Source organism: Caloenas nicobarica, chromosome 2 (assembly GCF_036013445.1).
Source record: "Caloenas nicobarica isolate bCalNic1 chromosome 2, bCalNic1.hap1, whole genome shotgun sequence".
Taxonomy (NCBI): Eukaryota; Metazoa; Chordata; class Aves; order Columbiformes; family Columbidae; genus Caloenas; species Caloenas nicobarica.
Genome location: NC_088246.1, coordinates 164,868,210 through 164,894,095, shown reverse-complemented (window position 1 = coordinate 164,894,095; position 25,886 = coordinate 164,868,210). Strand labels below are relative to the sequence as shown.

General features: G+C 64.4%; 3 protein-coding genes across 5 annotated transcripts in view; 1 reads left to right on the top strand and 2 right to left on the bottom strand.

Moving 5' to 3' along the window:
* MAF1 (MAF1 homolog, negative regulator of RNA polymerase III) overlaps positions 1-5,370 on the bottom strand; it is a 9,534-nt gene extending 4,164 nt beyond the window's left edge. Inside the window, exons 1-4 of the mRNA XM_065629163.1 lie at positions 5,071-5,370; positions 2,946-3,085; positions 1,033-1,161; positions 96-261 (exon numbers count right to left, since the gene is read on the bottom strand). Coding sequence (XP_065485235.1) covers positions 96-261; positions 1,033-1,161; positions 2,946-3,028 — 378 coding nt within the window. The 5' untranslated portion in view covers positions 3,029-3,085; positions 5,071-5,370. The remainder of the gene's footprint in view (positions 1-95; positions 262-1,032; positions 1,162-2,945; positions 3,086-5,070) is intronic.
* SHARPIN (SHANK associated RH domain interactor) lies at positions 4,048-20,233 on the top strand. 3 transcript variants are annotated; one of them, XM_065629160.1, is made up of 14 exons: positions 4,048-4,341; positions 7,229-7,403; positions 8,399-8,509; positions 9,450-9,591; positions 10,811-10,901; positions 10,995-11,268; positions 11,637-11,758; positions 12,595-12,777; positions 16,357-16,517; positions 18,080-18,191; positions 18,576-18,755; positions 18,851-18,949; positions 19,031-19,174; positions 19,613-20,233. In XM_065629160.1, the coding sequence occupies exons 1-14, from the start codon at positions 4,162-4,164 to the stop codon at positions 19,691-19,693; spliced, it is 2,055 nt and encodes a 684-aa protein (XP_065485232.1). In that variant the 5' UTR covers positions 4,048-4,161; the 3' UTR covers positions 19,694-20,233. The 3 variants fall into 3 exon arrangements, with proteins under 3 accessions (XP_065485232.1, XP_065485231.1, XP_065485230.1); XM_065629159.1 differs by lacking the exon at positions 4,048-4,341 and adding an exon at positions 5,709-5,964 and having other exon boundaries at positions 12,604-12,777; XM_065629158.1 differs by lacking the exon at positions 4,048-4,341 and adding an exon at positions 5,709-5,964.
* LOC135985640 (cytochrome c1, heme protein, mitochondrial) lies at positions 20,216-25,886 on the bottom strand. The gene is made up of 7 exons (XM_065629162.1): positions 25,746-25,886; positions 24,617-24,810; positions 22,779-22,905; positions 21,546-21,703; positions 20,820-20,980; positions 20,628-20,728; positions 20,216-20,527 (listed from the first exon to the last, which is right to left on the bottom strand). Exons 1-7 carry the CDS (start codon positions 25,827-25,829, stop codon positions 20,423-20,425), a joined length of 930 nt encoding a protein of 309 aa, XP_065485234.1. The 5' UTR covers positions 25,830-25,886; the 3' UTR covers positions 20,216-20,422.

Below are 25,886 nucleotides of genomic sequence, written 5' to 3'. Positions count from 1 at the left end.
CCCTCCTCCACTTCGGGAGCCCAACAGTGACCACGGAGGGGACACGCGAGGTGGCCAGCGGCTGCTGGGCGAGCCGGGGCACTGGGCTCACGTACCCAGTTCAGACTGGGCTCCCGGCTGAATTCGTGGCTCTTGGCCGCGCTGAAGTCGTAGTCGGGCCGGAAGGACTCGTTGAGGGTGGCGATCAGGTAGAAGAGGGTCTTGCGGCTGCACTTGTCGCTCAGGGGTCCCTCCTCATCGCCGCTCTGGCTTTTACCGGATCTGGGGGGTACAAGGGCCAGGTTAGCGGTGACGTATCAGCAGTGTAGCCTGGGACAATGCTGGACACGAACCAGGTGGCCAAAAAGGCCACCAGCATCCTGGCTGGTACCAGCACTGGGGTGGCCAGCGGGACCAGCGCAGTGACCGTCCCTGTGCTGGGCTCTGGGGAGGCCAAACCACAAATCTTGGGGGCAGTTCTGGGCCCCTCACGCCAAGAAAGGCCTTGAGGTGCTGGAGCGAGTTGAGAGAAGGGAACGGAGCTGGTGAGGGGCTGGAGCACAAGTGTGATGGGAGCGGCTGAGGGAGCTGGGGGTTCAGCTGGAGAACAGGAGCTGAGGGGAGACCTTCTGATCTCTGACCTGCCTGAAAGGAGCTTGGAGCCAGGGGGCGTCGGGCTCTGCTCCCCAGGAACAAGCGCCAGGACCAGAGGAAACGGCCTCAAGTTGCACCAGGGGAGGTTGAGGTTGGATCTGGGGAACAATTTCTTCCCCAAAGGGCTGTGGGGCATTTGAACAGGCTGCCCAGGGCAGTGGTGGAATCACCATCCCTGGAGGGGTTGAACAGATGTGGAGATGAGGTTCTCAGGGACAGGGGGTAGTGCCAGGGGTGGGGGAATGGTTGGACTTGATGATCTTGAGGGGCTTTTCCAACCAACATGATTCTGTCACTCGATAATCACTCAGAACAGCCGGCCCAGCCCCACAGACATGACACCAGCCCCCAACGAAGGCTCGTTCCCTCCATGAATCCCGATCCCCCGTCCCGTGGTACCTGCTGGGGCTGATCCCCGTGGTCTGGGGGGGCGACAGGGCCTCCAGGACGTGGGGCTGCCCCTCCTGGCAGAACTGCTTGAACATGTGCTTGTCGTCACCGGCCATCTTGCACGAGTAGCTCTCGATCCTGGGGGCACACACACGCGACATCGGGCGTGAGGCTGGCCCTGCCACCGGCCCGGTGTCACCGCGGTGCTCCTGGCCAGTGCCACCGCAGCGCTGGGGACTCGGATGGGGTGACCAAAAGATCTCCTGTCCCCAGGAGTGACCTTCCCCGCAGCAGCCAGTTTGGGCTCTGCGCAGGGTAGCCACAAACCCATTTACTGACACATATGTATCTATATATTCATGTATGTATGCAAGGCCATATAGATATTTACCCCAAGGGGCACAGAAGAGGCTGGCGGAGCTGTACGGCCCTTCCAGGGACACCAGAGCCCCCAGAAGCTCCCCTCTCCTCCCCGAGCTCTCTGCCCGCAGGGGAGGCTCAGGAGACAAAGCCTGCCCATGGCACGGCAGCCAAACCCGACGCAAGGATCCTTAAGCCAGGATTAAAAATAGGCCCGTGGCTGGCGAAGGACCAAGTGCCTTGTGACCGCCTCAAGCCAGGATCACTGCCAGCGCCGGAGCGTGGGCACAGGCAGTGCAAGCAGCAGTGCGGGGGAATCCTGCCCCTGTGCCCCCATGTCCTAAGCCCCCCTGAGCCACCATCAGCACCTAAAGGGACCTGCAGGAAAGCTGGAGAGGGACTTTTCGCAAGGGCATGCGGTGACAGGACAACGGGTGATGGCTTTAAACTGAGAGGGGGGAGATTTAGATGAGACGTCAGGAAATTCTTCCCCATGAGGGTGGTGAGGCCCTGGCACAGGCTGCCAGAGCAGCTGCGGACGCTCCATCCCTGGAGTGTCCAAGGCCGGGTTGGACGGGGCTCTGAGCAACCTGATCTGAGTGAACACATCCCTGCTGATCCGTGTCCTGGTTTCGGCTGGGACAGAGAAAATTTTCTACCCAGCAGCCGGTGCAGCGCTGGGTTTCGGACTGGGGACAAGGAGGATGTTGGGAACACCCTGACGCTTTGCTTGTCACTAGCCATGTTTACGCCAAGCCAAGGACTCCTCAGGAAGAGGCTGGTGGGGCACGAGGAACTGGAGGGGACACGACTGGGACAGCGGATCCCAGCGCCAAAGGGACATTCCGCACTGTGGGACATTGTGTTCTGGATATAAACTGGAGCTGGCCAGGGGCAAACAGCACTGCTGGGGAACCCAGGGGTTGCGGGAAGTGAGCAACTGCATCATGTGCCACTTGTTTTGTATATTCTACCATTATCATTATTATTATTATTATTTTCTGTTTGCTGTCCTTTTTAAGTGTTCTTCTCTCAACCCATGAGTTTTTTTCCCTTCCTCTCTTTCAATTGTCTCCCACTTTGGGGTGGGGAATTAGTGAGCAGCTGCGTGGTCCTGGTGTGGTTAAGCCATGACAATAAGATGGGGACAGAGTTTTCAGCAGGGCCTGTTGCGATAGGACAAGAGGTGATGGTTTTAAACTGAAAGAGGGGAGATTGAGGCTGGACATGAGGAAGATTTTTTTACTCTGAGGGTGGCGAGAGCCTGGCCCAGGTTGCCCAGAGAGGTGGTGGATGAACCATCCCTGGAAACAGCCCAGGCCAGGCTGGACGGGGCTCTGAGCAACCTGAGCTGGTGAAGATGTCCCTGCTCATGGCAGGGGTGGCACTGGGTGATCCTCAAATGTCCCGTCGAACCCAAACCACTCTATGATCCTACGGGCCAGCAGCCATCTGTCCCCTCCGCTCCAGGGACCGAGCGCTGACGCTGCTGAACTGCGACGTCTCCTGATGCCGTTCTTGGGAAAAACGAGCCAAACCGGCCCCGTTTCCCCGGCACCCACCTGCCGATGATGTGAGCATCTCCCGTCTCCACCGTCAGCTGGGAGTTTATTGCTTCAAAACTCGAGTTCTCCAACAGCTTCATTGTCTCAGCTTCTTGGAGCGATTCCCCGCGCAACAGCTGCTGCAAAGCGTGCGGATCCTGCAAAGAAAGCGGCGCTGAGGCCCTCGCAGCCAGGGAGGTTTGCGCAGCCCTGTTGGGACCTGGGACTTCGCAATCTCCACGATATTTTCCAGCCTAAACAGTTCTACAGCTAGAGGAAACGTTGGGAAACGGACAGCTCCGCCAGGTAGGGACAAAAGAGTGATGATAGTACCCGATCAACACCCATCTGATCCCATCGTCCCACATGGCTGCGTCACCGAGAGCAGCTCACCCGGGGGTCCTGCCCGCGGCACCGGCAGCAGCTGTGCTGGGGGGTTCCGGGGCTCCCCTCTGCGCTTTTGGATGTCACTGGCTGGTTTTGGCCAGATTGTTGTCCCTCAAAGCTGGGGGGAGCAGGCGGCACCCGCTTTGCCGTGGGCTGGGGGTGACACGGGCGCCCCAGCCAAATCCCGGGGTGGTCTCCAGCTCCTCCATGGGCCCTCACTGGGACCAACTGGTTAACTGGGGAGGATGGCAGCCTTCAGTGTTGCCCCGGCGGGATGGGGACGGGCAGATGAAGGGGGAAAGTGGCCCCGACGCAGCACCCGAGCCCCTGCCGCCCCCCCAGCACGGGGCCTCACAGGACTGGAACCGGGGAAGCCGTAAATAGCCAGGGATGCGGTGCCAAGGCTCTGGGGACACAGTGCCAGGGCTCCGGGGATGTCACAGCCCCTTCCAGGCCCCCGGGGAAGATACATCCCCCCTGAGCACCCCCGAGGCTCGTCCCGTGACCAGGAGAGCCACGAGCAGCTCCCACACACCCCAGAGAGCAGAAAATGTCTCCGCAACCCCCACCTGGCATCAAATATCGGCTGTCGCCGCGATCGATAGCCATCTAAGTGGGAAAGGAACTCCCCAGGCGCAGCGGAACAGCGAGTTCCCACCGCCCTGACTCGCTTTTGTGATGGTGTCCGGTTCCGTCCAGCTCGTTAAATCACTGATATTGTGTTTACCAGCCACCCCCGGTCTGGGTCAGTCTCCCACATCGGGGAAAACCGCGTCTTTGCGCAGCGTCCCGACCTTTCTGCTCTGCCGCGAGCGAGAGGAGCGAGCTCAGGTGCAGCCTTGGGAAGATGGAGCAGGGAAAACCGGGGGAAAAAAATGCCAACACACAAGGACCACGGGCAGAAAATGGAACATTTGCCAGGACAACGGTTGCCGGTGCCGAGAGACGACTCCTTCCCGCTCCGCACAGCGCCGGCCGGAGCAGGAAGGAACCGTTTCTCAGCGTCTGTGGGGGCACGGGCAGAGAGGTTTGTCGGCTTAATTTAAACCAGCTTAATCTAAAGGGTATTACGGGGTTCACGGCGTGTTTCGGTGCCAGCGGGTGGGAGCCACAGAAAACCACCCCCGTGCCAAAGCCTAAGGGAGGCAGCGGGTGAGCTGAAGGGCTAAACCCTGGCGAAGGAAACCGCAAAATGGAGAATTTCGGGTCAGCGAGGGCAGTTTGTGGATCTTATGAGCAGGATGAAGGCGACCGCTCCCCGGCCTTTACTGGCGGGGTGTGGGGAGCGCTCGGCCCCGACACCCCCTGCGTTACCTGACAGGGATGTGGGCACGTTGGGGACGGGGAAACGGGACCCTGGAGACCGGGGGAGGAGGAAGAGGAAGAGCGGGATTCACGGGGAGCTGCCACAGGCATCACAAAGGGGGAAATGGAGACGGGAACAGCCCGGAGAGCCGGCACAGCCCCTTCCCGGGGACTCTCCGTCCCTCTGGAGCCCGGGGAGGCCGCGGCGCCCCCGGGACAGGCCCGGCCCTCAAGGTGACAGGGCCCTGCGGGCGGGAGCGGCGCCGCCGTCCCGGCATGCCCCGCGCGGCGGGCTGCGGGCCGCCCCTTGCGGACTACAGCTCCCGGCATGCCCCGCGCGGGCGGGGCGCGCCCGGGCAACTGCGCGCCCGCCGCGGTGCACGCTGGGAGTTGTAGTCCGCGGGGGTTCGCTGAGGGGATGAGCGGGGGCGGCGGGGGAAGCGGGGCTTACCGGCGTGTCCTGCTCTCGGTCCCGGCGGGGCCTCCTCGCCGTGACGGCTCCTTCAAGCTCGGGGCGTTTTTAAAGGGAGGTGTCTCCGGGGAAAGCTCGAGGAGGGCGCGTGTGCCTCGGCCGCCGTCCGCCGTCTGGCGCCGGCCCACCGGGCCTCCGCCCACCTCGACATGTCCCCGACTGCTCGGGACGGAGCGAGCGGCTGAGCGAGACCTGGGAGTCCGCCGGGGCGTGCGAGCGGGCGAGCGAGCGGTCCAACCTTTCCTCAGGCACCGGACGACAACAAGCGGCGAGGCCCCACCCGCGGCGCGCCCGTCCCGAGCGGCGCCTCACAGTCCGCGCGTCCCCATTGGAGGATTGCGCTGGCAATCGCCGCGGGTCTCCTCTCCCGTTGGCTGAGAGGGACGTCAGTCAGGGCAGCGCTCCCGCCCTCCGCGGGGCAGACCCGAGGCCCCTCCCACAGGCTGGAGCGCTCGGCCTCCTGATTGGCTGGCGGGGACAAAGCCGGGGGGAGCGGCTGTCAATCACCGCGGGGTTGTGCGCGGCGCCCCCACCCGGCTCGACCGCGCGTTGCAGCCCCGGGAAGGGGCGGGGCGAGGGGCGGAGCCTCCGGTACCGGAACGCTCGGGCGCGGGGACGCGTTTCCCGCCGGACCGCGCGGAAGCACCGGCGGCGATGGCGCTGCCCGGTGCCCCCGGCCCGGCCCCGGACGCGGCGCCGCCGCCGCCGCCCACCGTGCTGATGGCGGTGCGGGCGGGGCTGGCGCGGCCCTCCCGCCTCCCGCCGCTCCCCGCCGCCGCCGCGCTCCGCCTGCAGCTCAGCGTGCAACCGGCGGCCGGCGGGCAGCGCCGCTTCCGCCTGGGCCTGCGGCACCCGGAGCCGGCGGGCGGGGAGGTGGGACCGGCGGCGGCGGCGGGGCGGTTTGACGCGGGGTTCGGGGCGGCTTGGTCCCGGTTCGGTGTGTCTTTAGCCGGGGTTTGGTGCGTTTTGGTCCCGGTTTGGTGCGGTTTTAGCCGGGGTTCGGTGCAGTTTTAGTCCGAGTTCGGTGCTTTTTTAGCCGGGGTTCGGTGCATTTTGACCCGGGTTCGGTGCATTTTGACCCGGGGTTCGGTGCATTTTGACCCGGGTTCGGTGCGTTTTTAGCCGGGGTTCGGTGCATTTTGACCCGGGGTTCGGTGCGTTTTGACCCGGGTTCGGTGCGTTTTGGTCCCGGTTCGGTGCGTTTCCAGCCGCGGTTCGGTGCAGTTTTAGCCCAAGTTCGATGCTTTTTTGGCCGGGCTTTGGTGCTTTTTTTGGCCGGGGTCCAGTGTGTCTCGGCCCCCATGGCTGGAGCGTTGTGCTCGGTGCCTCTTTCCGTCCCCACTTATCTCCTGCAGAACCCGGGGACAGAGCACGGGGACAGCCCTGTGTCCCCAGGAACCCCGGGGACAGAGCACGGGGACAGCCCCATGTCCCCAGGAACCCCGGGGACAGAGCACAGGGACAGCCCTGTGTCCCCAAGGACCCCGGGGACGGAGCACGGGGACAGCCCTGTGTCCCCAGGAACCCCGGGGACAGAGCACAGGGACAGCCCCGTGTCCCCTGGAACCCTGGGGACAGAGCACAGGGACAGCCCCGTGTCCCCAGGAACCCCGGGGACAGAGCACAGGGACAGCCCTGTGTCCCCTGGAACCCCGGGGACAGAGCACAGGGACAGCCCTGTGTCCCCTGGAACCCTGGGGACAGAGCACAGGGATGGCCCCGTGTCCCCAAGGACCCTGGGGACAGAGCACAGGGACAGCCCCATGTCCCCAGGAACCCCGGGGATGGAGCACAGGGACAGCCCCATGTCCCCAGGAACCCTGGGGACGGAGCACAGGGACAGCCCCGTGTCCCCAGGAACCCCGGGGACAGAGCACGGGGACAGCCCCGTGTCCCCAGGAACAGAGCACAGGGACAGCCCCGTGTCCCCAGGAACCCGGGGGACGGAGCACAGGGACAGCCCCGTGTCCCCTGGAACCCCGGGGACAGCCCCATGTCCCCAGGAACCCCAGGGAACAGAGCACGGGGACAGCCCCGTGTCCCCAGTTCCTGACCCCACCACCGCCCCAGCGTTTCGTTCCTGGCTCCTTCGTCCCGGCTCCATCACAACGTGCCCCTCGCGTCCTTCCCCTCGCAGCCCGTCGCCGAGTACGACCTGCAGGACATCTCGTACCGGGTGTGCGGCCCCGCGGCCCACGAGCTGACGGTGCCCGGCGCCCCCCAGGAGCCTCTGGCCTTGACCTTCGAGGACGAGCGGGAGGCGCAGAAGTGGTGGACGGTGCTCAGCAGCTCCCTGCGCGAGGTGCAGAAAGGTGGGGCTGGAGGAGGAGATTTGGGGGGGTTCCAGGTGTGGTGGAGCATCCTGGGGACAGAGGGGACCCCAGGGGACAGAGGAGACTCAAGGGGACAGAGGTGGGACTCAGGGAACAGAGACGGGACAGAGGTGACCCAGGGGACACAGGTGACTCAAGGGACAGAGGTGGCCCCAAGGGACAGAGATGGGGCTCAGGGGAGAGGAAGGGACCCCAGGAGACCGGAGGTGGCCCCAGGGGACAGAGATGGGACTCAGGGGACAGAGAGGGGACAGAGGTGACTCGAGGGACAGAGGGGGCCCCAGGGGACAGAGGTGACTCAAAGGGCAGAGAGGGGACAGAGGTGACTCAAAGGACAGAGGTGGCCCCGGAGGACAGAGGGGACCTCAGGGGACAGAGATGGGGCTCAGGGGAGAGGAGGAGACCCCAGGGGACAGAGATGGGACTCAGGGGACAGAGATGGGACAGAGGTGACCCAGGGGTCAGAGGGGACCCCAGGGGACAGAGATGGGGCTCAGGGGACAGAGGTGACCCAGGGGACAGAGGGGACCCCAGGGGACAGAGATGGGGCTCAGGGGAGAGGAGGGGACGACCCTAGGAGACAGGAGGTGGCCCCAGGGGACAGAGATGGGACTCAGGGGACAGAGAGGGGACAGAGGGGGCCCCAGGGGACAGAGGTGACTCAAGGGACAGAGGGGGCCCCAGGGAACAGAGGTGACTCAAGGGACAGAGGTGGCCCCTGGGGACAGAGGAGACCGCAGGGGAGAGGAGGTGGCATCCAGAGGCTTCACAGGGACATTGGCCATTGCTCTCCTGCTCCCTCCCCTCTGTCAGCCCCCAGGACAAGGATCCAGCTCACTGTCACCTTCATCCCAAGCGACTTTGTGTCACCCAGGGCTGCTTCTCCCCGCGGCGTGGGTGTTGGGGGACAGCGGGTGGCGGTCACCGCTCGGGGGTGGCACCGCCCGGCTCTGATGGTTCCTCCTGTCCCGCAGCCTCGGACAACGCGCTGGTGGCCACGGCACCGTCCCTGCCCGCGGCCGCCGGTGGTGACGCCGCGGACGTGGATCCGGAGACGGCTCAGTCCTTGGAGCTGGTGGAGAAAGGTATTTGGGGGAGGGTCTTGGGGCTTTTTGGATATCGGGAGTTACCGACCTTCTGTGGGGACGGGCACAGCCCCGGGTCTGGGGGCTGCCCTGCCCATCACTGGCAATGAGATGTTTTATCACAGAATCGTTTTGGTTGGAAAAGCCCCTCAAGATCATCGAGTCTAACCGTTCCCCAGCCCTGGCACTGCCCCCTGTCCCTGAGAACCTCATGTCCGTCTGTCCAGCCCCTCCAGGGATGGTGACTCCAGCACCGCCCTGGGCAGCCTGTTCCAATGCCCCACAGCCCTTTGGGGAAGAAGTTGTTCCCCAGATCCAACCTCAACCTCCTTCTCCAGCCCCTCACCAGCTCCGTTCCCTTCTCTCAACTCGCTCCAGCACCTCAAGGCCTTTCTTGTCCTGAGGTGACCCCACCACCCCTCTGGCTGCCATTGTGAGCCCCGAGGTGATTCTGGTGCCCCTGGGGCCGCCGTTTTGATCCCTGAGCTGAGGAGCCCAACACTGCCCCCGGGATTCGCGGTTCGGCCCCCGCAGCGCCCAGCACAGGGACGGTCGCTGCCCTGGCCCCGCTGGCCACAGCAGCCAGGATGCTGGTGGCCTCTTGGCCACTGTGACCCCCCAGTCCGGTGGGACAGACGCTCCCCCAGGGCTGTGTGTGTGTCCCTGTGGGTGTCACCTCAGCCCAGCTGCGCAGGGGGGGACAGTTCTCGGCTCCCGGTGGCTCCACAAGTTTCCCTGCGTGTCTGGGCTGCGTCACAGCTGCTGAGCCGTCACCGAGCTCCTCCAGCGCCATTCCTGTGCCAAACCGACCCAAACCCGCTGGTTTTGGGTGCGAGGCCGTGGCAGACGTCGTCTCAGCCCCCTCTGGGTGCCGGTGCCGTGGTGGCCGCGGTCGTGCCGTGCCCCCGTTTTACGGTTGTCCCCTCTCTGTCCCACACAGAGGAGCTGGCCCTGCGCCTGGCCCAGGCCATCGAGTGCGGTGACGAGGAGGTGGCGGCGCGGTGCGCGGTGGCCCTGGCGCGGCAGCTCGCCACGCTGCGCATCCTCTGGAGGGAGGACATCTACCCCAGCGACGAGATCAGGTGAGAGCTGCCCCGCCACGTCCTGGGGCCGGGGGCAGCAAATCTGTCCCCTCGTGTGTCCCTCGGGGGCGCGACTTGTCCCCACGGGGCCCTGGGGACCTTGCGGGGCCGTGATGGACGTTTGGGTCCAGCCCCGTGTCCCCGGGCTCTGTGGCTCTTGCGTTTGATGTTTTCACGTGGTTTTGCCATCGCGGTGACGGTTCAGGGCGCTGGTGAGTCTGAGCTGCTCCGTGAGTTCCGCTGCCGTCAGAGAGTCGAATTGTTTTGCTTGGGAGAGACCCTCATAGTATTGGGTCCGACCTTTAACCCAACGCTGGCACTAACCCTGGAAGTGGCACAAATAATCGCCTGGAAGTGGCACAAATAGTTGCCCGGAAGTGGCACAAAAATCGTCTGGAATTGGCACAAATAATGGCCTGGAAATGGCAAAAAAAATCTCCTGGAAACAGTACAAATACCCTGGAAATGGCACGAATAATTGCCTGGAAACAGTACTGAGAGGCTCCGGGAGTTTGGAAGCAGCAGAGGAAATATTGCTGAGAATATGGAGCTGTAGTTACATGGAGCTGTAGTTACATGGAGCTGTAGTTACATGGAGCTGTAGTTACATGGAGCTGTAGTTACATGGAGCTGTAGTTACATGGAGCTGTAGTTACATGGAGCTGTAGTTACATGGAGCTGTAGTTACATGGAGCTGTAGTTACATGGAGCTGTAGTTACATGGAGCTGTAGTTACATGGAGCTGTAGTTACATGGAGCTGTAGTTACATGGAGCTGTAGTTACATGGAGCTGTAGTTACATGGAGCTGTAGTTACATGGAGCTGTAGTTACATGGAGCTGTAGTTACATGGAGCTGTAGTTACATGGAGCTGTAGTTACATGGAGCTGTAGTTACATGGAGCTGTAGTTACATGGAGCTGTAGTTACATGGAGCTGTAGTTACATGGAGCTGTAGTTACATGGAGCTGTAGTTACATGGAGCTGTAGTTACATGGAGCTGTAGTTACATGGAGCTTTATCATTGTTATTGAATTATATTGAGTTAGATTGTTGAGAATATGTAAGTACATGGTGGAAATGGCTGCCAAGGCTGCGAGGATGCGGCTGGGGCAGGGAACGGACCAACCCGGGGTAAAACGGGTTCCCCATGAGCGCTAACGCAAGGTTTGGGGCGCCGCCGTCCCCCGACCCCCCTTCACGCGTCCCTCCCATTTCCAGCATGGCGGTCGGCGTGGAGGACGCCACGTCGTCGGTCAGCATCACGCTCCGCGTCCGCGCTCACACCACCATCGCCGAGCTCAAGGAGCAGGTACGGCCCGGCAACGCTTCTCCCGGCTCACCGGCGCGGCGCCGACCCCGGGGACGCCGCCGGCTCACCCCGGAGCTTCTCTCTCTGCCCCAGGTTTTCCGCGATTACGGTTTCCACCCCCTGGTCCAGCGCTGGATCATCGGGCAGTGCCTGTGCGTGGACGACCGCACCGTCTCGTCCTACGGCATCCGCCGCGACAGCGACACTGCGTACCTGTACCTGCTGTCAGCCAGCGCGGCCGAGCTCACCGAGCAGCGCTACGAGGAGGACCAGGCGCGGGTGATGCTCAGCGCCACCTCCTCGCCCGCCGACGGCCCCGGGGAGCGCCGAAAATACAACACCCTGCCCAGCGTCTCCCCAAAAAAAGGTCGGGAGCGCGGCCGTGGCACCGGGTGGTTGGGGAATTGTGGAGCAATTGAGGGGTTTGGGTTGGGAGGGACTGTTAAAGGTCACCCGGTCCAAGCTCAGGGACATCTGCACCTGGAGCAGGTTGCTTGGAGTCCAGCCTGGCCTGGGGTGTCCCCAGGGTTTGGGGTGTCCCCAAGGTGTTGGGGTGTCCCTGGGTTTGGGGGTGTCCCCGGGGTTGGGGTGTCCCCAGGTTTGGAGGTGGCTGTGGGGGTCCTGGGGGGCTCTCAGGACGGTCCCCCCGCCGTGCATCCGCCGTCACATCTCAGAGTCGCGCACCACGAGCACCGGGGGCTGGTGCTGATGTCCCCTCTGCGATGTCACCCGCAGGGCGGGGGAGTGAGGCCAGCAGGAGATGGGACATCGGGGACATCAGCCAGCACCTGGACACGCTGCAGCTCGGGGACCTGTCCAGCGCCCCCTCCGCGCCCAGCCTGCCCTCACCAGTGCCGGTACGTGTCCCCAGTGTCCCCACCGCCTCTGTCCCCCACAGTGTCCCCCCCCCGTCACCCCACCCTGCTCCGTCCCCCACCCCGCTCTGTCCCCCGCAGTGTCCCCACCCCGCAGTGTCCCCACTGCTCTGTCCCCTCTCTCTGTCCCACGCAGTGTCCCCACCCCTCTCTGTCCCCCCGCAGTGTCCCCACCCCTCTCTGTCCCCCCGCAGTGTCCCCACCCCTCTCTGTCCCCCGCGATGTCCCTACCCCTCTGTCCCCCCCAGTGTCCCCAGCCCTCTGTCCCCGCAGTGTCACCTGGTCCCAGTCCAGGGGTGCTGGGGACAGCCGGGCGCTCCCTCCGCGTCCCGTCCCCCGAGTGACAGGCTGTTTCCAAAAGACGGACCTGATTTCACAGCCGGGTATTTCAGTGTGTCACACAAGTACAAATTAACAAACGGTTTAACGAGTTTTCAGGTTTTAGTCAGCTTTTTATATTAAAAAAAATTTAAAATGCTCGATATTCCCTCCGCCTGCTGCCCGGACGCAGCGACACGATCGTTGAATTTGTCCCAAACGCAGCGACACGATCGTTGAACTTGTCCCAATTGCCACCAGACAATGGTTGAGTTTGTCCCAAATGCCTCTCAAAGTGTCACCGAGGTCCTCGCTGCCGCGATTCTGGTTTTGAGGTCGTCCCAATTAGTCACTAATTAACGGTGGCACAAAACCGCGGACTTCAACATATCCTCACCAGAAAAAATTCCGTAGTGCTTTCAAACAAGAACTAGGGTGGCGTGATGTCAAATCACATCCGTGTTTTTGACCCCCGCCGTGTTTTCTGTCCCCCACCCCAGTGTCCCCAGGCGGGCTGGTCGTGTCCCCAGTGCACCTTCATCAACAAGCCCACGCGCCCCGGCTGCGAGATGTGCAGCGCCGACCGGCCCGGCGACTACGTGGTGCCCGGCGGCCACCAGCCCGACGAGTCGGAGCTCTGGCGCATGCGGCAGGAGCAGGAGGGGATCTGGCAGTACCAGCAGGTACCGGCGGCCCCGTGTCCCCTGCTTGGGGGTTCGGGGGGTTTGGGGTGCACGGATCCTGCGCTGGGAGGACGGGCGGGGACGCCGAGGGGTGACACGGGGGCGCTGCACCCGCTTCTCGCCCCGATGAGGGGCAGCTGGTGTCTGTCCCTGTGCTGTGGGGACAGGCAGGGGTGTCACAGCCTGAGCACCGTGTCCCTGGGGACAGGCAGGGGTGTCACAGCATGAGCACTATGTCCCTGCAACCTGGGGACAGGCAGGGGTGTCACAGCATGAGCACTATGTCCCTGCCACCTGGGGACAGGCAGGGGTGTCACAGCATGAGCACGATGTCCCTGCAACCTGGGGACAGGCAGGGGTGTCACAGCATGAGCGCTATGTCCCTGCCACCTGGGGACAGGCAGGGGTGTCACAGCATGAGCGCTATGTCCCTGCAACCTGGGGACAGGCAGGGGTGTCACAGCATGAGCACTATGTCCCTGCCACCTGGGGACAGGTAGGGGTGTCACAGCATGAGCACTATGTCCCTGCAACCTGGGGACAGGCAGGGATGTCACAGCATGAGCGCTATGTCCCTGAGGACATCCAGAGTTGTCACAGTGTGAGCACCATGTCCTCGTGCCCTGGGGACAGGCAGAGGTGTCACAGCATGAGCATCATGTCCCTGGGGACGGGCAGGGGTGTCACACTGTGGGCACCGTGTCCCTGGGGACAGGCAGGGGTGTCGCATCCTGAGCAGTGTGTCCCTGCACCCTGGGGACATGCAGATACGTCACAGCGTAAGCAGCATGTCCCTGTGCCCGAGGGACAGGTAGGGGTGTCACAGCGTGAGCAGTGTGTCCCTGGGGACAGGCAGGGGTGTCACAGCGTGAGCAGCGTGTCCCTGGGGACAGGCAGGGGTGTCACAGCGTGAGCAGCGTGTCCCTGGGGACAGGCAGGGGTGTCACAGCGTGAGCAGTGTGTCCCTGGGGACAGGCAGAGGTGTCACAGCGTGAGCAGCGTGTCCCTGGGGACAGGCAGGGGTGTCACAGCGTGAGCAGCGTGTCCCTGGGGACAGGCAGGGGCGTCACAGTGTGGGCACCGTGTCCCTGCACCCTGGGGACGGGCAGGGGTGTCATATCCTGAGCAGCGTGTCCCTGTGCCCTGGGGACATGCAGAGGTGTCACAGCATGAGCAGCATGTCCCTGTGCCCCAGGGACAGGTAGGGGTGTCACAGCATGAGCACCGTGTCCCTGGGGACGGGAAGGGGTGTCACAGCATGAACAGCATGTCCCTGTGGCCTGGGGACAGGCAGGGATGTCACATCCTGAGCACCGTGTCCTTGGCTGGTGGAGGAGACTGTCACTGGCGCGGCAGGGACAGGTGTCACCACAGGGACTGGTGTCACCGTCCCTTGGCAGGACGTGTCACCCCCCTCGGGCAGGTCCTTTGCAGTGTCGCTCCCCGTGCCGTGTCACACCGTGCCGAGGAGCCACCGGGCTGCGCTTTCCGGACGCCCTTTCCCATTTCCCAGAAATGGGGCGGGGGGGTCCGCTGGCACCCCCAGGCCCACGCACGGGATCGGGGGGTCCCCCCGGCCCCCCCACTGACCAACCTTCTCTCTTCTCTCCGCGCCGGGACCCGCTGCTTGCAGGGACGGCAAGAGGACGGCTCGGCCGCGCTGCGCCCCGGGGGCGCGGGATGACGTCGGCCCCGGCCCCCCACTTCTGCTACCCCCCTCCATTCTGCTAGACCCCCCTCTGGCCGGGCCCAGTGTCCCCCAGTGTCCACTAGGACTCCCATTGTCCCCTATGGCCCCCCAGTGCCCCCCAGGACCTCTCAGTGTCCCCCCAGTGTCCCCAAGGGCCCCCCCATGTGCACCAAGCAGCTGCCACTGGGCCCCCCCTCGCTGAGAGCTGGTGTGGGGACGTGCTGCAGAAGCTGAGCCTTGGGAGGCCGCACTTGGGGGTCTCTGAGGCTTGGGGGTCCATACTTGGGGGGGTCTCAGGCTCAAGGCAGGGGGGGCTGTACTTGGGGGTCTCTGAGCCTTGCGGGTCTCAGGCTCAAGAGGGACTGTGCTCAGGGGTCTCTGAGGCTTGTGAGGGGCTGTACTTGGGGGTCTCTGAGACTCAGGGGGTCTCTGAGGATTGGGGGGGCCATCCTCGGGGGTCTCAGGCTCGGGGGGCTGTGCTTGGGGGTCTCTGATGTTTGGGGAAGTCCCTGAGGCTCGGGGGGCCCTGCTCAGGGGTCTCAGATTTGGGGGTCTCTCAGACTCTGGGGACCTTACTTGGGGGTCTCAGGCTCAATGGGGACCTTGCTTGGGGGTCTCTGAGGCTTGGGGGTCTCAGGCTTGGGGGGCCATGCTTGGGGGGCTCTGAGACCCGGGGGGGCTGTACTTTGGGGTCTCTGGGACTTGGGGGTCTCCGAGGCTTGGGGGGCCATACTCCGGGGTCTCAGGCTCAAGGGGGGCTGTACTTGTGGGTCTCTGAGACCTGGGAGGGCTGTACTTGGGGGTCTCGAGGCTCAGGGGGTCTCTGAGACGTGGGGGTCTCGGGGTGGGGGGGCAGGTTGGTTATTCTGTGTCGCACTTTGCACTGGAGATCTGGCCCCACAGTGGGACCCCCACATCCCCGGGGGAGGGACGGGACCCCCGGTTTGGGCCCCATGGGGGGGACTGTGCCCCCCGCAAGCGGCCATCGGGTGCCTGGCAATGCCACGGGGGGTGCCACACGTGGGACCCCCCCCATTAAAGCCTTATCCCACCAGCGCGGCTCTGCCGTCTTCTTGTGCCGGCGGCTGCCGGGGCGGTCGTGGAGAAGTGAGGGCCTGGCTTGGGTGGGTTAAGCCCAGTTTGAGAGGGGCTAAGCCAAGACTAGGAGTGTTAAGCCCAGCTTTTGGGGGTAGAGACCAGCTCGGGGCGGTTGAGCCTCATTTGGGGGCTTAATCCTGGCTTGGGGGGCTTGAGCCTAGTTTAAGGGCTTGATCCCAGCCTGGGGGAGTTGAGCCCAGTTTGCAGGGTTTAAGCCTCGTTTGTCGGGGGTAATCCCAGCCTGGGGGGGTTGAGGCCAGCCTAGGGATGTTAAGCCTGGCTTTTGGGGTTGAGCCCCGTTTGATGGCTTAAGCCTGGCCTGGAGGGTTGAACGCAGCCTGGGGGGGGTGTTGAGCCCAGTTTGAGGGCTTAAGCCTGGCCTGGGGGTGTTAAGCCTGGTTTTTGGGAGTTCAACCTGGCTCAGGGGGGTTGAGCCCAGCTCAGAGCAAGTTGAACTCAGCTCAGATGGGGTTCAGCCTGGCTTGAGGGTGTTGAGCCCAGCTTGGGGGGTGTGAGCTCTGTTTGAGGGCTTAAGCCTGGCTCAGGGTGGTTGAGCCTGGCTTGGGGGTGTTGAGCCTGGCCTAGGGGGATTAGGCCTGGCTTGTGGGGGTTGAGCCTGGCCTAGGGAGATTAGGCCCAGCTTGGGGGGGGTTGAGCCCGGCCTAGGGGGTTAGGCCCAGCTTGGGGGGGTTGAGCCCGGCCTAGGGGGATTAGGCCCAGCTTGGGGGGGGTTGAGCCCGGCCTAGGGGGTTAGGCCCGGCTCAGGGGGCTGTCCGGCGCTGTCCCCGCAGGCGCTGGAGGCCGAGCGGCAGCAGAACTTCCAGCAGCTGCTGCGGCTGGAGGACGAGGGACTGGTCCCCAACCCCGAGGGGCTGGAGTGTCGCATCTGCTACCAGCACGTGCCCCCCGGCGCGGGGGTGCTGCTGCGCGAGTGTCTGCACAACTTCTGCAGGTACCCCCCCGGGACCCCCAACCTTCATGGTGACCGGCCCCGGGACCCCCGACCAGCCCAGGACCCCCCAACCCTCATAGTGACCCAGCCCGGGATCCCCCAACCCTCACACTGACCAGCCCCGGGACCCCCCCACCGATCGCATGACTGGCTCCAAGATCCCCCCAACCTTCACGATGACTGGCCCTAAGACCCCCCAACATCTCATGACTGACCCTGAACCCCCCCCAAAAGGTGACTGGCCCCAACACCCCCCACCATCATGGTGAGCAGCCCCACGCCCCCCCATCCTTGTGGCGACCAGTCCTGAGCGCCCCCCAGCCCTGAGACCCCCCCAGCTCTTCCAGTGACCAGCCCCGTGACCCCCCCACCATCATGGTGACCGGTTCCCATCTCTCCACCATCGTGGTGAGGTGGACCGCGAACTGGCTGGAGGAAAGAAGCCAGAGAGTCGTGGTCAACGGGGCAGAGTCCAGTTGGAGGCCGGTATGCAGTGCAGTCCCTCAGGGGTCGGTGCTGGGACCAGTGCTGTTCAATATATTCATCAACGGCTCGGATGAGGGAATAGAGTGACTGTCAGCGGGTTTGCTGGTGACACCAAACTGGGAGGAGCGGCTGACACTGGGAGGCTGTGCTGCCATCCAGAGCCCTGGGCAGGCTGGAGAGCTGGGCGGGGAGAAATTTAATGAAATATAACAAGAGAAAGTGTGGAGTCTTGCATCTGGGCAGGAACAACCCCAGGGTCCAGTGTAGGTTGGGAACGAGCTGTTGGAGCAGTGTAGGGGAAAGGGAGCTGGGGGTCCTGGGGACAGCAGGGTGACCATGGGCCAGCACTGGGCCCTTGTGGCCAGGAAGGGCAATGGGACCTGGGGGGATTAGAAGGGGGTGGTCAGTAGGTCAGAGAGGTTCTCCTGCCCCTCTGCTCTGCCCTGGGGAGACCTCATCTGGAATATTGTGTCCAGTTCTGGGCCCCTCAGCTCCAGCAGGACAGGGAACTGCTGGAGAGAGTCCAGCGCAGCCACCAAGATGCTGCAGGGAGTGGAGCATCTCCCGTGTGAGGAAAGGCTGAGGAGCTGGGGCTCTGAGCTGGGGAAGAGGAGACTGAGGGCTGACTCATTCATGGGGATCAATATGGAAAGGGGCAGTGTCAGGAGGATGGAGCCAGGCTCTTCTGGGTGACAGCCAGTGACAGGACAAGGGGCAATGGGTGCAAACTGGAACACAGGAGGTTCCACTTGAATATGAGAAGAAACTTGTTCCCGGTGAGGGTGGCAGAGCCTGGCCCAGGCTGCCCAGGGAGGTTGTGGAGTCTCCTTCTCTGCAGACATTCCAACCCGCCTGGACACCTTCTGTGTAACCTCAGCTGGGTGTTCCTGCTCCGGCGGGGGGTTGCACTGGGTGAGCTTCCGAGGTCCCTTCAACCCCTGACATCCTGGGATTCTGTGATCCCTGAGCCCCCACCATCGTGACCATCCCCAGGACCCCCCCAGGCCCTGAGACCCCCCCAGCCCTCGCGGTGACCCTCCCCGAGCGCCCCCGCGGTGACGGTGCCCGTTTTGCAGGGACTGCCTGCGGCAGGTGATCAACTACAGCGAGGAGCCGGTGGTGGCCTGTCCCTTCCGCGATGACACCTACGCCTGCGACAGCCACCTCCAGGAGCGGGAGATCCGCGCCGTGAGTGGGGGGTCCTGGGGGGACCCAGCCTGATGCAGGGGGGTGCCAGGGTGTCCCCCGGGCTGCGGGCAGAGCGTGTCCCCACTCAGTGCTGGTGGCAGCGGTGGGGGGTCCCAGGGATGGGGACACTGAGTGTCCTCACTCGGTGCTGGTGACACGAGGGTCCCAGGGCTGGGGTGAGTGTCCCCACTCAGTGCCGTTGACACGGGGGTCCCAGGGCTGGGGTGAGTGTCCCCAGTCGGTGCCAGTGACACGGGGGTCCCCAGCGCTGTGGGTGGTGGGTGTCCCCAGTTGGTGCTGGTGGCACGAGGGGTCCCGGGGACTGTGGTTGTCCCATCTTGGTGCTGGTTGGGGCTCCCGGTTCCTGACGGTGCCGTCCCGCAGCTGGTGTCCCCGGAGGAGTACCGGCAGTTCTTGGAGCGCAGCCCCGCGCTGGCCGAGCGCCGCAGCCAGAACAGCTTCCACTGCCGCAGCCCCGACTGCCGTGGCTGGTGCATCTACGAGGATTCGGTCAACGAGTTCCGCTGCCCCATCTGCCAGGCCCTCAACTGCCTGCTCTGCAAGGTGACCCCCCCCCACAGAGCCCCCATGGCCCCCGTTACTGCGGTGGCTCGGGGGGGGCCGTGGCGCTGAGTGCTGCTGTCCCCGCGCCCCCCCAGGCCATCCACGAAGGGCAGAACTGCCGGCAGTACCAGGACGAGCTGCGGCTGCGGGCGCAGAACGACGCAGCCGCCCGGCAAACCAACGACATGCTGCAGGTCAGGGGGGTCCCGGCGGGGTTTTGGGGGGGGCTGCGGAGGGTCCTCATGTCCCTCATGGCCCCTTGTCCCCCCCTCCAGACGCTGGTGCAGCTCGGGGAGGCCATGCACTGCCCCACCTGCCGCATCGTGGTGCAGAAGAAGGACGGGTGCGACTGGATCCGCTGCACCGTGTGCCAGACCGAGATCTGCTGGGTGACCAAGGGACCGCGCTGGGGACCCGGGGTGAGCGGCGGGGGGACACAGGGACCCCCTGTCCCCACAGCTGGGTGACCAAGGGGCAGCACTGGGGGGACACAGGGACCCCCTGTCCCCACAGCTGGGTGACCAAGGGGCAGCACTCGGGGGACACAGGGACCCCCTGTCCCCACAGCTGGGTGACTAAGGGGCAGCACTGGAGGGACACAGGGACCTCCTGTCCCCACAGCTGGGTGACCGAGGGGCAGCACTCGGGGGACACAGGGACCCCCTGTCCCCACAGCTGGGTGACTAAGGGGCAGCACTGGAGGGACACAGGGACCTCCTGTCCCCACAGCTGGGTGACCGAGGGGCAGCACTGGGGAGCTGGGGTGAGCAGGGGGGACACAGGGACCTCCCGTCCCCACAGGTGTGTGACCCCACGATGGGCTCTGACCTTGACCCTGACCCCTGTGTCCCCCCTAGGGCCCCGGGGACACCAGCGGCGGGTGTCGCTGCAACGTCAACGGCCAGAGGTGCCACCCCCGCTGCCAGAACTGCCACTGACCCCGGGGACGGGGGGGGACACGCCAGGGTTCCCGCGCCCATGGACAGAGCGGCCACATCGGACCCGGCACCGTAGCTCAGGGACGCTGGCGGCAGCGGCAGCGCCACGACCGGGATGGACAGATGGACACGGCGGGGTGGCAAGAGACAGGCCCCCGGTGGGGCTGGGACACGCTGGGGGGCCCCGGGGAGGTTTGGGGGAGCTCTGTGGAGCCTCTGCCGGCGGCGCAGACCCCACAGCGATGCCAATAAATCCGGCTGCGTGCCAGAGACTGGTGCTGGGGGGGGCCGCGATTCACCCCCCGAGATGGGGCAATGGGGATCAGCCTTTTAATGAACCCACAGCTGGGGGGGCCATGATTCCCCCCCCGAGATGGGGTGATGGGGATCAGCCCTTTAATGAACCCACAGCTGGGGGGGCCATGATTCCCCCCCTGAGATGGGGTGATGGGCATCAGCCCATTAATGAACCACAGCTGGGGGGGCCGTGGTGGGGGGGCAGACATCACCCCACACGCTCCCCCCTGGAACAACCAAGACTTTATTTCTGTGACACGCCCCCTCCCCGCCCCAAGCACCGGCCCCCCCCAGGTTGGGGCAAGTGGGGAGTTGGGGGGGACGTTAAATCCGGAGCGGCAGGGGCAGGCGATGGCACCCACCCCCCCGCAGCCTGGGGGTGTGCGCAGTGCAGCTGGGGGGTGGGGGGAAACGACACCCCATTTCCCCCCCTTACTTGGGGGGCTTGTAAACCATTTTCCTGCTCTTCATCACTGACCACTTGTGCCGCTTCATGTAGAACAGGAGGGAGATGAGGAGCCCCGAGAGCATCAGCATCTGGGCGGGGGGGGCGGAGCGAGAGGCGTTATGGGGGGGTTTGGGCACCGCGGAGGGGATGCTGCCCGCCCCCCCCCAGTGCAGCCCCCATCTCACCCACCTTCAGCCCCATCCGTTTGCGCTGGTCGTGCTCCGGCTCAGCCGCCCAGCGCAGGAACGTGCAGATGTCCTTGGCCAGTTGGGACAGGGTGGCCGGTGTCCCTGGGGGGGGACATGGCGAGGGGGGGGATGAGCGCCCTGGGGACCTGCCCCCCCCATTCCCCCCACCCTGGGACACCCCCCCGCCTCGTACCGTCGTCGTACTCCAGGATCTCGTTGTAGATGGGGGGGGCCATGCCGATGGCCTGCCCGGGGAAGTAGGGGTTGTAGTGCAGCCCCTCCCGCACCGTTATGCCCGCGGGGGGGTCGCAGTAGCCGGTCAGGAGCGAGAAGACGTAATCCTCACCGCCATGCCTGGGGGGGCACGGGGGGGTCAGCACAGACCACGGAACGCGGGGTCCCTGGCTTTGGGAGCCCCCAGAAACCCCCCCAGATCCCTGAGCACCCAGAACCCCCCAGGGTTCCCCAGATACCTGAGCACCCAGAAACCCCCCCGGGTCCCCCAGAACCCCCCAGGGTCCCCCAGATCCCTGAGCACCCAGAAACCCCTCCAGGGTCCCCTAGAACCACCCCCAGGGTCTCCCAGATCCATGAGCAACCAGACCCGCCCCCAGGGTCCCCCAGAACAAATCCCGGGGTCCCCCAGCCCCATGAGCACCCAGGACTGGCAGACCCCCCCCAGTTTCCCCCCCACAAGGCCCCCAGCTCTGTGAACACCCAGAAACCCCCCTCCCAGGGTCCCCCAGAACAAACCCCGGGGTCCCCCAGCTTCATGAGCACCCAGAAACCCTCCCTTGGGGTCCCTGAGCTCTGTGAGCAGCTGGAACCCACCCGCCAGGGTCCCCTAGTCCCATGAGCCCCCAGAACCCTCCCCCGGGGTCCCCCTGAGCACCCCGAGCCCCCCAGGGCCCCCCCAGACCGGGCGTTGACGATGTAGCTGAGGTCGGGGGGCAGCGCCCCGTTGTTGGCGGCGCGCGCGGCCTCAGGGTTGGGGTACGGCTTGGGGAAGGCGTCCGACAGCTTCCCGGGGCGCAGGAACATCTCCCCGTTCTCGTCCGGCCCGTCCTGCACCTCCACCTGGGGGGGACACGGCCATGGGCAGCAGGGTGTCCCAGGGTGGGACACGGCAATGAGTGGGGACACTGCGGGGGAACATGGCAATGAGTGCGGACACTGTGGGGGGACACGGTGATGAGTGGGGACACGGGGGCTGTCCCGGAGGGGACACGCGGTAATGAGTAGGGACACTGCAGGGGACACGCGGCAATGAGCGGTGGCAGCGGGGGGGACACATGGGGCTGAGCGGGGACACCGAGGCTGTCCCAGGGGGGATACAGCAATGAGTGGTGGCACCGGGGCTGTCCTGGGGGGGACACACAGTAACGAGCGGGGACACTGGGGCTGTCCCAGGGGGACACACACAGTAATGAGTGGGGACACCGAGGCGGGGGGACATGGCAATGAGCGCTGACACTGCGACTGTCCCGGGGCAGGACACACAGCAATGAGTGGGGACACTGCGGGGGGGCACATGGCAACAGGCGGTGACACTGGGGGGGGACACAGCAATGAACGGTGACACCGGGGAGACACACAGCAGTGAGCAGTGACACTGGGGGAGACACACAGTGCTGAGCAGGGACACCAGGGCTGTCCCAGGGGGGGACACGGCCATGAGCAGGGACACTGTGGGGGGGGACATGGCAATGAGCGGGGACACCGGGGGGGGACACACAGGGCTGAGTGGTGACACCGGGGCTGTCCCAGGGAGGGACACGCAGTAATGAGTAGGGACACACGGCAATGAGCGGGGACACTGCGGGGGGGCACACAGCAATGAGCGGGGACACCGGGGCTGTCCCGGGGGGGGACACACGGTAACGAGTGGGGACACTGGGGGGGACACACAGCAATGAGTGGGGACACTGCGGGGGGACACACAGCAATGAGCAGGGACACCGGGGCTGTCCTGGGGTGGGGACACATGGCAATGAGCAGTGACACCGGCAGGGGGGGGACACGATGCTGAGTGGTGGCACCAGGGCTGTCCCGGGGGGGTGGGGACACAGCAATGATTGGGGACACCGGGGAGGGGGGACACGGCAATGAGCGGTGACACCGGGGCTGTCCCGGGGGGGCCAGGGCCACCCACCTCCTCGGCCAGCGCCTTGGCCTCAGCCTCGGTGTGTGTGACGCCCACCAGGTTGCGGAAGGCCAGGTACTCCATGCTGTGGCACGCCGAGCACACCTGCTTGTACACCTGGAAACCGCGGCGCAGGCTGGCGCGGGAGGGAGCAGAGCAAGGGGAACAGGAAGGGGAAGGGAAGGGGAAGAGGAAAGGGAAGAGGAAGAGGAGAGAAGAAGGAAAAGGAAAAGGAAACGAAAACGAAAAGGGAAAAGAAAAGGGAAAAGGGAAAGGAAATGAGAAAGGAAGCGAGAAACGGAAAGAAAATAGAAAGGAAAGAGAGAAAGAGAAGAGCAAGAGAAGAGGAAGAGAAGAGGAAGAGAAGAGGAAGAAAAAGGAAAAAAAAGGAAGGAAAAAGAAGAAAAGGGAGGAAAAGGGAGGAAAAGGAAAAGTAAGGAAAAGGAAAAGGAGAAAAGGAGGAAAAGGAAGAAAAGAAGAGGAGCAGAGGAGAAAAAAGAGGAGGGGGAAGAAGAGAAGCAACACGAAGAGGGAGAGCAGGAAGAGAAAGAAGAGCGGAGGGATGAGAAGAGGAAGGAGAAGAGGAAAAGGAGGAAAAGGAAGAAGAGAAGGAGGAAGAGGAGGAAGAGAGGGAGGAACAACAAAGAAGAAAAAGAGCAGGAACAGAAGGAGTGTGAGGAAGAGGTAGAAGAGGAAAGTGAAGAAGTAGAAGAGAATGAGGAAGAAGAGCAGAAAGGAGCAGCAGAGAAGGGAGAAGGAACAGAAGGAAAGGAGAAATAGAAAGGAGGAGAAAGACGAGAAGAAGAGAATGAGGAAAAGGAAGAAGAGGAGAAGGAGAAAGAGGAAGAAGAGGAGAAGGGGAGGAAGAGGAACAAGAGCAGGAAGGGGAAAGAGGAAGAAGAGGATGAGAAAGAAGAGGAGGAAGAAGAAAAAAAAGGAGGAGAGAAAGAAGGGCAACAAGAGGAGAAAGAAGGGGAGGAAGAAGAGGAAGAGAAGGAGGAAGAAATAGAATAGGATGAGAAAGAAGAGGAGGAGGAAGAAAAAGGGAGAGGAGGACAAGGAGGAAGAGGAGAAAGAAAACGGGAATAAAAGGAAGAGGTAGAAGAAAAGGAAGAGAAGAAAAGCAAGGAAGAGGACAAGGACAGAGGAGGAAGAAGAAAAGGAGGGAGAAGAAGAGGGGGGAGAAGAGAAAAGGAGAAAGAGAAGGAAGAAGAGGAAAAAGAGAAAGAAGAAAAGGAAGAAGACAAGGGCAGAGAGGAAGAACAAAAGAAGAAGGGAGAAAAAGAGAAGAGAAACAAGGAGGAAGACGAAGAAAAGGAGGGACAGAAGGAAAAAGAGGAGGGAGAGAAGGAGGTGAAGGCCTCGGCTCCCGCCAACGCCCCCATGTCCCCGTGTCCCCACGCACCTGGGTCCCCATGTCCCCACATACTTGTGTCCCCATGTCCCTGTGTCCCCATGTCCCTGTGTCCCCGTGTCCCCATGTCTCCACGTCCCCATGTCCTGTGTCCCCGTGTCCTCATGTCCCCACATCCCCGTGTCCTCGTGTTCCCATGTCCCCATGTCCCTACGTCCCCGTGTCTCCACGTCCTTGTGTTCCCACGTCCCCGCATCCCTGTGTCTCCATGTCCTCACGTCCCTGTGTCCCCACATCCCTGTGTCCCCATGCCCCCATGTCTCCACGTCCTCCTGTTCCCATGTCCCCACGTCCCCATGTCCTGTGTCCCCACATCCCCAAGTCCCCACATCCCTGGGTCCCCACATGTCCATGTCCTCATGTCCCCATGTCCCTGTGTCCCCACATCCCCATGTCCCCACGTCCCTGTGTCCCGCGTCCCTGTCCTGCGTACCTGGCATGGTCCAGCGCGGCCAGGGCCCCCCCGTGGCTCCAGGGGAAGGCGGGCGGGTGCATCTCCAGCTCTCCGGCGCCCAGGGGGGAGCGCAGGGCCAGCGCCAGCCCCCCCCCGCCTGCCGCCAGCAGCCCCAGCGCCGCCAGCACCGCCCGCCGGCCCCGCGACAGCCCGGCCTGCGACGACAGCCCGGCCTGGGGACATGGGGACACAGGGACAGCGTCAGCGGGGACGGGGGCACCGCGCAGGGAGGGGGACAGGGGACTGGGGACACTGGGCAGGGATGGGGACAAGGGACACTGGGCAGAGATGGGGACAAGGGACCAGGAACACTGGACAGGGATGGGGACAGGGGACACTGGACAGGGATGGGGACAGGGGGCTGGGGACACTGGGCAGGGATGGGGACAGAGGAAACCACACAGGGATGAGAGGGGCACTGGGGACACTGGGCAGGGATGTGGACAGGGGGCTGGGGACACTGGGCAGAGATGGGGACAGGGGACACCACAAAGGGATGAGGGGGGGACTGGGTACACCGGGCAGGGATGGGGACAGGGGGCTGGGGACACTGGGCAGGGATGGGGACAGGGGACACTGGGCAGAGATGGGGACAGGGGGCTGGGGACACTGGGCAGGGATGGGGACAGGGAACACTGGGCAGGGATGGGGACAGGGGGCTGGGGACACTGGGCAGGGATGGGGACAGGGGACACTGGGCAGGGATGGGGACAGGGGGCTGGGGACACTGGGCAGGGATGGGGACAGGGGACACTGGGCAGGGATGGGGACAAGGGACACCACACAGGGATGGGGACCGGGGACTGGGGACACCGGGCCGGACGGGGGCGGATGGGGATGGACCGGGGGGTCCCGGGGAACCGTGTGCGGGCGGGGGAGACGAGGGAGGGGCCGCGGACACCGGGCACGGCCGGCGCGCACGGGGCGGGGCACCGAGAACACGGGGCCGGGCAAAATGAGGAGGCACCGGGGACACCGGGCAGGGCCGGGGCGCACCGGGGGGGAACCGCGGACACGGGGCCGGGCGGGGCCCAGCCGGGCCCGTCCCCTCCGCGCCCCGCGGCGGGTCCGGGGCCGCGCCGGGGGTGCGTGCGGGGCCGGGTCTCACCGGGGCGGGCGCGGTCCGGGCCCGCGGCAGCAGGAGGCGGCCGTAGGGCCGCAGCGGGAGGCTCCGCACCGCCACCGCCGCCATCGCGCCCGCCGCCCGCCGAGGTCGAGGGGACGCGGCGGGGCCGCCCCGGACGTGACG